General features: G+C 35.8%; 1 protein-coding gene and 1 long non-coding RNA gene across 2 annotated transcripts; both read right to left on the bottom strand.

Moving 5' to 3' along the window:
* Positions 1–709: 709 nt before the first annotated feature.
* LOC136823288 (uncharacterized) lies at positions 710–1,595 on the bottom strand. Its single transcript, XR_010849004.1, has 4 exons — positions 1,506–1,595; positions 1,324–1,391; positions 1,059–1,169; positions 710–882 (listed from the first exon to the last, which is right to left on the bottom strand). It is a non-coding gene; the product is annotated as an uncharacterized lncRNA (long non-coding RNA).
* Positions 1,596–1,997: 402 nt separating this feature from the next.
* On the bottom strand, positions 1,998–3,119 carry LOC136823280 (nucleolar protein 58-like). Its single transcript, XM_067079462.1, has one exon. It carries the CDS (start codon positions 2,845–2,847, stop codon positions 2,200–2,202), a length of 648 nt encoding a protein of 215 aa, XP_066935563.1. The 5' UTR covers positions 2,848–3,119; the 3' UTR covers positions 1,998–2,199.
* Positions 3,120–13,121: the final 10,002 nt, after the last annotated feature.

Below are 13,121 nucleotides of genomic sequence, written 5' to 3'. Positions count from 1 at the left end.
ATTTTTTGACACCTCTTTTTAAATTTTCAGATTGATTTCCAGTGTTAAATTGACGTCTTTCAGAATTGTTAGAATTCCAATCCAAACCATGAGATTAACCAGGGATCCCATGCTTGTTTTCGTGAAATTCTGGATAAATCACACTCGGTCAAATTTCGAAATTTCAAAATTTTAAAATTGACCTCGGGAAATTTATCCCGAATTTCCCTTATAACCATGAGATTACTAGTACAAAATAGGTGGTACCTATGTGTTAAATGTTGAAAAAAATCAACATAAAAGGGGTTGCGGAACGAACGTTCTGTTTTCGCAAAGCGAAGAATCTCTTCAGGTTCTCAGGTTCCTAATTCCTAATATTTGCTCAATTTTGGCTTTTTCAGAAGTACAATTTCCAACCCACGTCTATTGGATCCCCGGTTTATTAAACTTTGAAAAAACTTTCAGCCGCTTTCCCTTTATTAGGTACCCGAGAGTAATAAAAAGTTCTTACGGTATTTTGATAATAGTGTTTGTCCAAAAAAAACATTTAAAAACTTCACTTTTCTTTTATTTTGTAGCATCAGTTTTAACGCGAAAAGAGAAAAATATTAATAAGACTGCAAGTTATTTTTTTCTGATAGTCTTTTAATTAAAATGGTGCATGGGTATACGGGTCTTATATGAAGGCAAATCAACTCATATCTTTATGATCAACTTAAGACTATTTAGGTCAACTGCGCATCCTGAAAGATGTTTTACTTTATTTCTTGATAGGTCCTACTTTACAAAATATACAATAGTAACGTAAAATACTAAAAAAGAAAAGTGTACAGTTGCGAGTGACTGTGCTTCTCACGACCTTTCTTCGCAATGATCGTTCGACGGATGATACACCAATATGACCTGAAAGAAGATTGATTTTATTGATATTTTTCCGTTAACATTTAGTGTCATCATATCACCGGTCGCTTATCACGCACAACGAACGAGAAGAGATTTTAGTAAATAAAGTAAATATAGCAGTTACTTATAATTACTTTAGTAAATGAACAATTAAATACAACTAGCGTGACACTTACGTTGATTTGCCAACTGATTACCAAGGGTTCACCATGAAGTTTGCTTGTAAACATGAACACTTTCCAGTCGATTTATTTGCACATGGAAGTATCAGGAAATTCGACAAATATCTAATGAAAATAAATTTTTGTTGTGATAGCTTTGTTTATCTTCTAAAAAAAATACCTTTAAGCGATTTTCTCTCTAATAAAAAGAACAAAGCATCATACAGTACGGAAGGACATAAACATTGAAAGAACTCTGATACGAAGTTGGAGAACTTACGGTTTGATAGTTGACGCAGGTTGATGGATTGATATCGGTTGCGCTGCAAATCATCTTGCACATTTTATCTATATGTGAAAAGAGCAATCATTATTGACGAGGCAATCTAAATGCCAGCATGTTCAAACATAAGAAATAATATTAACAAATTTAACAGAGTGTATAAATCAAGTTTCACTTACGTTTAAAATTTAATCATGAATTTAGAGGAGATGATTATTGCCAAGCCAGTTGTCTGTTTGATTTTATATAATATTTTTGTTTGATTTTCTGTAAAAATAGATAGAAACATACACAAAAGAATTTATGATAACAATGTTTCCAAAATTTCTAGGTAAGAAACTAATGTTACTATTATCAAAACAGTTTGAATCGAGACTCTACGTTGAATAAAATTTTCACCGAGCAGGAAATTATCTTGGATAATGGTTTCAAATATGGTATTTCATTATTATTCAAAAATTCAAATTCAAATTTACTTTCAATAAAAAAATATCGATATATCAACATAATAAATTAAAAACTCTATATCTTTTAACTTAGACTTAGTTATAAGTAGTAATAAATAGTATTATAATAAATAGTTTTGAAATTAACACTTTAAAATAAATGTTTTGTAAACAAATACAAAACAGAGTCAAATCTGTGACAAACGAAACAGCCATTTGCGAGAGGAGAAGTGACAAGGAGCTACGACGTGAAAAGATCTTTAGAATGATTTAAATGAAATTCATAACACGAAGAGTAACAAAAACACAACATTCAAATACTGACAGTATATTATTAACAGTAAAGCGACAAATTTGAAACAGCAACGGTGAAAGTAAAAGAGGACGATGGAGGAAACTAGACAACATTTATTGAAACAATTATTCTTTAAATGCGAACACCAACAGCGCGTTGGCCCGAAACAGTAACGTGGATGTGTTGCACGGCACGATGTTGTTCAATATTTTTATGGCTATTGTCATTGTGCAATTGACGCTTTGGCCTTGGGTTTCTCTGTTTCCAGGATTCAAGAAATCCTTCCTCGTCCCTGAAGCCGTTACTCTTAAAAAACCGGTATGACCTCACTGAGTCAGGGCCGCCATTTAAAAGTCTCATCTTTTTGTACTTGTTATAGGATATAACTGTCGTTTGTTTCTTTTTCTTTTCATCCTCTTCCTGTTCTTTCTTCTCCTGTACTTTCTTCTCCTGTTCTTTCTTCTCCTGTTCTTTTTTCGCCTTTTCTCTCTTAGCTTGTTCCTTCTTAGCTTGTTCTTTCTTAGCCTGTTCTGTCTTTTTCTTCTTTTCTATTTCTTTCCGTTTCTCTGCTTCTCGCTCTTTCTGTTTATCTGCTTCGGCAAGACGTTTATTTGCTTTGTCTAGTTCGTTACGCAAACTCGCTATTTCATGTCTTTGTCTTTCCATCTCCTTCATCTGTTCCACCTTTTCTCGTTCCTCCACTTCCTCTCTTTTTGATTCCTCGGACATCTCCGCACTCAGAGCGTCGTCACTCATGGGGTAGTCTGACATGATGTTCATTTTTATTTGCTTTTTAACTTGGAGAGAGAAAAGTATGGGCTTCAAATAGAGAATGTAACAAAGTCTAAGTATGAAGAGCTTCTTTTTCAAAACAAAATTAAAAAATCTCTCTTGGGTATAAGGAAAAGTAAAAAGTTTAAAGGTTTGTTTTCTATCTAAAGGGAGTGATCAGTGATCTCCCTTTAGATAACCTTGGCTTTCAGTTTGTATTTTCAGTTTCAGTTTCTGAAAATGCGTAACAGGGTACACCACGTGAAGGATAAGCCATAGGATTTTGTACCCCACCCTAAAAGGTTACCTTCTGATCTCTAATAAATAAGTTGATTCGTTTTAATTTATAGCTTTTATCTGTTAAACTTTCAATGGTTTTATCAAAGAAAAATTAAAACAGGCATTGATGGTTTACACTTTCAAGGAGAATTGTAATAGAGGCTGATTGTAATAGAGGCTAATCATAAAAAGTCGTAACTAAGGATTGATGTTTAACATTCTACTCTCAAAAATGTCTTCAAAAACGTAAAATTTGACTAGACACCCCATAAAGACAGGTAGAGACCAGAAGTTGCTTTTAAGGTACAAGGCTGTTTCACTGCGTCAGGCTACATTAGAAACATGGTTTACCCTTATTGCAACAAACAACTGTCAGCATGTTACAAGGGTCACTGTGAAAACAACTATCAACATTCACAGTGTCATACTCTGTGTGTGACAAACAACTATCAACATGTCACCAGAGGGTGGAAACAACTATCAACATCCACCTTTGATGGAAACAACTATCAACATCCATCAAATACCTGTCTCTAACCATGTGCAGGAAAGAAAATCAGCCTTGATTTAAAATATTGCCAGTGAGACGAAATTAGAAGTAAAGTAAAAAGGTATTTAACACGGCAATTTTTCAATTTTAAAAACTTTATAACAACAATAATAACATAAAGTAGTTGCCTATCAAGAGTCTTGAAAACAAGTTAAACCATCATTGACAAAGCGATCAAATTCACATAATAGTTCTCTGTAGGTATTCAAATCGCTGTAATGGCCAAATGTTTGAAGAGTCTCGCCACTCAAAATTTTCAATCTTTCTTCTTCTTCCCTTCTTCGTGGCATCCATGGATGATTATTGATATAATTTAGCCTATCATATGGCACTTTTTCGACCAAAGCAACATTTTCTAGTTTAGATGCCCTACTGAGGGCTGTATAAGTTATGCCAAGGTTAAGTTTCTCCATAAAAATCTCTTTATTTAACTTTATCCGAATATGAGTACATGGCTCATTAGGACCTATTGTCATACCTTGGCTTTTTGATATAGGTATACAATAACCAGGCATCAAGGGCAACCCCCTTCTAGAGCAACAGTTAGTATCACAACGTGCTTCATTGACAGGTATAGGAACCCATGTTGGGTGTTCTGGAAGCCAGCTTGGGCCTTTGTATCTTGGGAAATCTACAACAACTGCTTCTGGAAATGATGGAGGTGCTTGTCCCTCAGCATATAATATTGCAATCACTTTCCCAATTGCTCCATTATTCAATCCAAGAGGTGTTAAGCTGAGCTGATTTTTAGTCAAAAGCACACGACTTCCAACAGCAATGTGAGAGGTTGCAGGAATTTGACCCATCTGATTAACAGATTGAGTGTGATGACGACCTTTTCCTTTGCTTGGTATAGTAGCAACAGGGATCCCCAAATCAGCTAGTTTGTTGTGGTTCTCAACATTTACCTCTTGCCACGTTTCCATAACAGTCAAACATGTGTCTGATTTAAATCCCTCTTTGGCACTTTCAGGAAGCTCACCTTCATATCTTGAATTTATTGTCTTCCAGTCATTCAAATTGAGTTTACCCTCTCTGATTCTCAGCAACATTTCCAAAAAAGACAACTGATCTGGGCCTTGTCGCATAGTTTCATTTAACAGAATACAATGTGAAAATGTACGATAGATTCCATAACCGGCAAGCTTATCTGGGGCGTCTGAGGATAATGGCTCAACATGCAAATCATGAGAATCAACTGGACCTAGCTGGCCTAAATCTCCAAAAAAATTGACAGTTGGTATTGCACCAAAGTTGTTGAAAAAATCACATGTTGCCTCCTTAAAACGTTGACTACACCATGCTAACATACGATGACTATACATACCTCTTTCATCTAAATTCAAGGTCATCAATTTCATAGAATTACCTTCCAGAGTGCTACCAGTTAGTTCACGTAAGGCAGTGAGAGATATGCTATTCAATGGCTTATCAGTTAACTGTAATGTTTTGGATTCTTTTTTCTTCACTCTTGGGATGCTTGTTGTTGAGTGAACAGTTCGTCCTAAGGGTAGGAGAATAGATGCTGCTCCAGTAGGTGCTAAATTCATTACAGCATTGTTTCGATTGCAAATTCTTCGCGACAAATAGGTCAAGGCAACAATTGTAAATGTTTTACCACTTCCAGCCGTCCCCTGCACTAAGAGACGCACTTTGTTTTGGTGTTCATTATTCACAACAGACATAATATTAAGAATGTTAATAGCTATTATTACTCTTTGAAGAGCATTAGCCTTCAATAAATCAATATTTGGTGGCAAATCACAATTCTGATTTCGAGCATGTTGCTGTGCAGCTGCCACCTTTGAGATGTTTTCTAGCCAATCTGAAGAATTATCAGGCCAACCACCTCCAAAAGATTCAATTGCATACTGATGCCAATCAAAACCTTCTCCACCATCAGGCAGATCTCTAAAAGCATTCAAATCTTCAAAATCTTGGGGTCTATTTTCAGCCAAGTATCTTAAAAATTCATGTTCGTTTCTGATTTCATTCTCAAACTCATCTTCAGATCCAGATTCGTGGTCAATAGAGCTATCATCAACATCAAGGTTTTTCCTCTTTTTTGCTCTTTGACGATCCCTTTCTAGTCTTTTGTCATGCTCTAATTTTGCTTTTTTGACAAGTTCTTTCACAATCATAGGACATAGGTCACTTTCTAAAAACTCCATGAATGATTCTAAAAATGAGTCTTTTCCGTTCTTAAGGTCATTTACATTTTCCCATGTTCCCAACGAGTGAATCATTAATTGACCCTTACAATAGTCCTCTTCTAGTGGCCATATGGGAAGAGTTGGGATCCCAGTAAAAACAGGAACATGGTTTTTAGCACACTTAGGGGTGCAAACACAAATTTGAGCCCAATTATACAAAGTCATATTGGGATAACGTGTTCGACGTTTTTCACTCAAAAACTTTTCTAGAGGTGTTTCTTTTGTTGCATCCCCATCAGAAAACTTTGAATTTATTGCACGAAAACCACTAAGACCTATTCTCCTGAACTGTCGAGTGCAATGAAACAAACGACCCCCACAATTCAGAAAATCAACAGCAGCTGCTGGCATATCAATCAATCCAATAATTTTTAAAATTAATTGTTGGGCAATACTTCTTACAGATGCAACATCACTATTAACATCTAATAAATGTTTATATAGACGAATGAAATCGTCTGTAGATTTGGCACCCTTGCAAGCATACTGAGTGATGTATCTCAACAGAGCCATTAAGTCTTGATCAATGATGGCTTGCGTGTCTGAGTTGGCTAACCATGTTAACAGTCGTGTTTTGACATGAGATATCAGAAAAGAATGATCTCTGTTGCCTTCAAAACGTGGATGTTCTCCTGGTGTTATTAGTGAATGGAAAGGATGAGTTTCTTTTCCTTCTGAAGTTCTATTTTCGATATCAAACTTACCAAAATGGAAACGACAATATTTTGTTTTAGCACCATCAGACTTCACATTTAAGCAAGTATTATTACACTTATGCAAGCCCACCTTATTTGTCAAAGCAATATGAAAATCTCTCATGGATTCTTGGCTTGAGTGGTCAGAGAGTTTTTCTGACAAAGGATTATAATCTGGAGGTTCATAATCTCCATCAGGTTTGGGCCATTCAGATTTGTTGGGGATCCAGACCCTTTTGCCATTCTCGTCAATTTCTTCATGGCCACCTGCAGGGTGCATAGATACAAAATTAGGAGAGTGAAAATCTTCTGTATTTTGTAAATCAGTCTGAAGTAAACTATGAAGTTCAAATGCTGCATCAGATGTATTTACATTACCTTTTCCATCATCGGTAATCAGAGCCATTGCATTTTCTATTTTCTTTGCGTGCGATTCACTAAAAACAATAGCGTGACTATGAATCTCACCACGACCTTTTGCAAACTCATATCTAATCCACATGTCAGATGTTTGAAATAGTTCTTTCCCGACAGTTTTGTAATAATTAAGGGTCCTCCTCTCAAAGTATTTGGTGACAATATGGAGATTCGACAAAACTAATTTACGATGGTATGAAAAATCATTATTAATGCACTCAAGGACGGTCTCGACGGGTACCCCTTTAACAACAGATTCATACTTGGCAAGCAATTGCTTAAGGGGATCCCAGTGGTATTCAGCCATAGAGTTTGTGTCAAAGTAGGCTGGAAGGTCCCCATATCCAATCTTTCTAAACAAAGCAAGGTTGTCAAGTTCAATTTTCCTGTCTCGCCAATATGGATCACTATTAGCAAACTTAGCACCAACACTTATCAATTTTCTTGGTACAGAAGTATCATTATTCTCTAAATTTTCACGTAATTCTTCAACAGAAAGATGTGCGTCATGAAGTTGTTGTGCAACAATAAATGAACCTTGGTTTAAAGCCCTTTCCCTTAGGCCAAGATTTAAAAGAAAAAATCGAAGTGTTGGATGGGAGCTCACACGGTTGTCACCGCAGTGGTAGATATGATCCACCCACTCTTGATAATCAGGGGTTGTTAGTTGAGGAATGGTGATGTCTGCTGAACCATTGATAAATATTGTTGGAAAAGCCATTGCAAAAAAACCACATGTTTTCCTTTCAGGCACAAGTTCACGTTTTTCACTTGTTATTTCTGCCACCCCAACTCTTTGAAGGCGTACAAGATCTTGTACAGTCTCTTCATCATCAACAATTTTCTGTAAAAGTTTTTCAAGATTCTTATCAACATCATTAGGTTCAAGTGGTGAGACAACACCTGAATGTGTATTTTCCAAATCTGAGGATCCTGGTTGACCTTCAGATAAATTCTTATTCAAGTTGGGAACCTTTGTTTTGTATTCAAGATTTGGAACACCTGGACAAATTTGTCGGCCATCATTAGGCAAATTCTCTAATCTTACACGGTCAATTATAACATCAAAATAAAAAGGGTTGGGAAGCCACAGAAAAAATCTGCCTTTTAAAGGTGTGTTAATATGATCTGGTCCATCATAAACTTTAGAATTAGGAAAGGCGGTACCCATTCCACCATGTGGAAAACCAAAGACAAGTCCTTTCAAAGCCTGTTCAACTTTATCTCGTTTAACAATAAAGTCTTTCAAAACTTCCCCATTCTCACCTTTCTTTCGAACCAATATAATTCCCACTTGTTGGGGGAGGCTTGGCAAAGTCTTTGCAATTTTCATGTCATGTGGAATTGCAATAGAATGGCCGCGTCCTTTCAGCATGCCGTATTTAAGGATGGTAATATTAGTTACTATATTGATTTTTGAAATCATGGCTGTTTCAAGAATACTCAGATTTTTCAGGTATGGGGGAATTTCTTCAAAATGCATATTATTATGTAATGCCCCATCTCCATTACTACTACTATCATCATTCCCATACATGGAAAAAATACCGGAAAATTTGGGGGCAGCAGGTGGGTTTTTTCTTTTACGATTACTTTTTTCTTCTTGGCGACATCTAGTGCACTTACCATCCTCCCCTACTGACCATGAAGCTGGGGAAAACAAATCATTGTTGTTCAATTCAGGCTCAACTTGAACAGTTTCATGAAAAACAGGTCTAACTTCATTACAAATTTTACAGCGATCAATATTGTGTTTTAACTCCCCTTCCTCAAAAATGCTTGCTGCTTCAACTACCCTAGGATTTGAATGTAGACAACTGTTATTGCTGTCAGGTCTTTCTTCAACATTATGAACACATGGAAGTGAAGTTGGAACATTAGATCTTGGGGGTAAATTTGAATCTTTAACATTATCTGGCAGGGGTTTTAATTTGCGCTGTCTCCTCTTTTTTTTGGTGGCACCTTGACCCCCCTTGGACACTATATCTTCTTTGTTCTCTTTTTTCAACATACGATTCATTCTTATTCTACGCATTCTTTGCTCTCGATCAGTGGAAGGTGCAATGTATTCAATACCATTACGAACACATAACAATTCTAGTTCTTCTTCTGACTTTCTTTTTTTTTCTGCATTTGTTATCTTACGTTTGAGACTTTGCCTTCTTTTTTTCTTGTCTGAAACAGACGCTCCAACAGAGGGCTCAACATATTCCAAACCATACAGAGTACACTTTGCCTGTATTTCTATTTCAGGGTCAACACTTTGCTTTCGTACAAGAGGTATTTGTAATTTGTTTTTCTTTTCGGGAGGAGTTTCCTTTAATAGATCTTTCATATCTTCAGACTCTCGTTTTCTTATGATATTCTCAATTGAAAAGTCAACAGTTTCTTGCTGGTTAAAATTGGCTAAAATCCCTCCATCACCAGGTAACAATGATTGGAAATGATTATTGTTAATTCCGGCCAAAAGAAAGTAAGAGCTGACCGGCATATCTACATGAAATTCTAAATGAGGAGAATCACGGAAACAACTCATAACTTTTAGGGGATTATTTACGCTGCAGCTTTCAGAATTGATGCATATATTTCTACCAAGCAAGATAGCTGCAGCATTGATAAAGACCTCTGTGGTGTACACAGTATCACACAGCTGCTGGGTTAAAAACTGCTCCCAAGAAAATCCTTCAGCCCTGCGAATATCAATTGCCCCCAGTTCAAAGAAAGTTCTATATCCAACAATGTATGGAGACTCCTCTACAGTTAGACGACTTTGATCCCGCACAAAATTGACGACTGCCTGGCGTAAGATAAGATGGTTTGGATACTGTAACCTTAAGGCTGAAACATCACCAAAATCTGTACGATCGTTAAGTTGTTCTACAATGGCGTGATAAAAGCAATTACCATCTCCGGGGGTTTCACTCACACAAAAAACATTTAAGCCATGGCTACGAGCAGTTCTTAAAATCTGGGGAACACAACTATACCTGGGCCAGACTGTTCTTGGAAGTTTTCTAAAATTTCCAACAACAATTCTTCTGGTACTCTCAACTAAGTTTCTAATATTATCAACATTAAGGCTGGGGATAAACATTTCAAACTTATATCTATATATATCTTTGGGACAAAAATAATAATACTTATCTAAATCTTGTGATGTTCAAATATGCTTACACTTCTTCTTACAATTTTCTTCTTGAAATACTTTTCAAAATTGTGATTTGTTTGTGACGGTATACAATAATGACAAGCTGGAGGGTTGGATCTAACAATTTGGACCGGCGGGAAAAAATGAAACAATCTGCAGCACAAATACTCGCACTTGATTGGATATTCAAACTCGATATAATTTTACATACACTTTTACTTTTTTTATAAATATGTATGATTTTTGAAAAAAATGACAAAAACAGAACCAAAGTTTTACTAAAATTAATTTTTAATAAAATTTACGAGATAAATGCTTCTTTTCGGTGGCTAAACAGGTGCCATTCTTCAATACAGAGCAAAGTCGACATTTATCGTCGGAGGTAGCAGTTTTGGAAACACTTTTTTCGAACATATACAAATTTACGTCCCGCGTACGCAGATCTTGCCAAAGGATGCGGAACGCGCGTTTGAGCGCGCTGCGCGCGCTCAAACGCACGTTCCGCAAAAATTTAATCCCCTGGGTATTAAAGATTTTTTTTTTTTTTTACATTTACGAAATTCAGCTTAAAATTTATCAACCGTTGAATCACTGTAATTGTATCTTTCCTATTGATTTAGTATTTCCCTTTGATTTAGTATAAAAAAGACTGAAATTAGCGAGACACAGATTCTCTTTGCATTAATAGACCTTATCGGAGTTTTTGATTTTTCTAAAAAAGCGATGCATTGAGGGACTGTTTCGAGTGTATTACAATAGAAATCTTTTAGGAATTCCTTGAGGGAATTCTATAGAGCTACTCTAATTTTCCCAAGCAACGGCATACAAGGCAAAATAAAGCGCCATCTTTGCTAAAAGTAAGTCACAGTTCGGTACCGGCAATTTGCTCAACCAAGCAAAAAACCTTAATGACCCGAATCGACGAGGCGAAAGATTGGCTTATTCGATCAAACTGCCGGCACCGAACCATCGTCTACATATCAAAGATGGCGGATTATTTTGATTCAAATAGGGATTGAGTAGCTCTATGTGGTGTTTTATATAAGATATCTATGATGCAAACCAGATTGAGAGGGGGGGCAAAAATCATGTCGACGGAGGAAATTTTAAATTGTTCGCTCTTTTTTTACCCCCCTCAAACAGCCTAAAACGGCATATTTAGAATTTACATACGATGAGTCACGATGAGCTCTTCTATTTCAAAACTTAGCACTATAAAAAATATTTGTTAATTAGAAAAAATTACTTGGCAAATTTTGGGTGGGTTATGGACACAAATCTGAAAAGCCCCCGAAGGGGGCTAGATAAGCGACTTTTATCGAAAAGTGAAGCAAGGTTTGGAAGGATTTCCTACCAAAGTCACGTGTCTAAAATATGCAATTTCACCGGATTGAGAGATGCGAAATTGCGTTTGCCGCCTACTTTTTTTATATCACGCTCCGAAAACAATTAAAATGCTATATCCTATCCACCTATACGAAATTTAAAAAGTCAAATTTGTGCTTCACTTTTTTTTGCTGGAGAAAGCTTAAAGTTGCACATCTAGCCTTTGGGGCTTTACAGATCTGTGGGTATGCACCGTACATCTTCTGGATCTCCTTGTTAATTTGTAAAACACATTGTAATTAATGTTTCAAATAATTTAAAACCATTGTATATCTTTCAACAAAAGAACACTATTTTATCTGTAATTTTAACGTCTTTTTTTGGACCTACCCCGGTGGAGGTCCTATAAATTAACCCCTATTTGTTCGTCCGCTCGTCTGTTACCAACTTTTCTCAGGATCGAATCATGGGAATCTTTTGATTTTTGGTACAAAGGTGCAAAATGGTGGTGGCCAAAATGTGACGGAGCCTGATTTTCGAAAAAAAAATTTTTTGGGCCAATTTGGGCCAAAAAACGGCTGAAAAACGGGCTGTTTGGACTTTGTGAAAAATTGGATCATTAATTTTTTCTGATTTTTTGCATGAAAGTAGGGTACCATCATAGGTAAAAGATGGCACAAGCAGATTTTTGCCAAAAAATTTTGTTGGCTCAAAAAACACATGTTTATCTTTAAGAATCACTATAAATAAGCATACATCAATGTTCTTAGCTATATTATTATTATTTTTATTAGTTTTTTTTAAGATGAAAATATCACGGTGGAGGGCAATGGTTTGAGTTTTCTAGAAAGACTTATTATTTTTTTGGCTGAAAAACGAATCTTTATCTATAAGAATCACTATTTATAAGCATAGATCAATGTTCTTAGCCAAATTATTATTTTTATTATTATTTTTTCTAAAAGGAGAAAATGTCACGGTAAGAGCCGTGCGATGGTTTGAGTTTTCTGGAAACCTTATTTATTAAGCTGTGCATTTTTCTGATAGTGGATTGTTTTTATAAAGAAAAGCGTTTAATAGTTTCTTTATTTTTTTTTCAAAAGTCTTTTTCAATAGTGTTGATAGTTTCTCCCAATAGATATGCTTTAATTTTTCTTTATTTTTTTGTATTTTGACCAGTTATGTCTCATGTGTTTCATTGTTTCAATGTTCATTGATTAGTTTGATAACCAGGTAGGTCCATAAAAGTATCACTTGTTCTTTCTTGAAATAGGCGTGATGAAACACAATCAGCATTACACATTTTCTTTATAAAAACCGGCTATACGAACATAAGGGGCCCCCAAACAAGGCCAAAATATTAAGAACAAGTTTTGGACAAATTATGCTTTAAGGTGGTTCCCTACCAAAAATGCTGATTTCAAATTTGACGTTTAACGACTACCCATATGTTGACCTTTACTTTTGGGGAATTTTTTTGGTCATTATGGGATTTCCCTGTTCACCACAAGCAGTTATTTGCCGCATCGAAATTAGGGGAAATTTGATTAAGCTCGCCGTTAGTGCTCGCCGTTTGTGATTAAAGTGACTTTGAAGACTTTCCATGATTGCTGATATGTTGACCTTTTGGAACAAGGCAAAAAAATTGAAATATT

This window comes from Clytia hemisphaerica, unplaced genomic scaffold, assembly GCF_902728285.1.
Source record: "Clytia hemisphaerica strain Z4C2 unplaced genomic scaffold, Clytia hemisphaerica genome assembly, whole genome shotgun sequence".
NCBI lineage: Eukaryota > Metazoa > Cnidaria > Hydrozoa > Leptothecata > Clytiidae > Clytia > Clytia hemisphaerica.
The sequence above is the reverse complement of the archived record's forward strand: the minus strand, read 5'-3'. Positions and strand labels throughout refer to the sequence as shown.

Bases quoted from the DNA above. Each gene is read 5' to 3' on its own strand.
- LOC136823280 (XM_067079462.1), bottom strand. From the start codon at position 2,847: ATGAACATCATGTCAGACTACCCCATGAGTGACGACGCTCTGAGTGCG.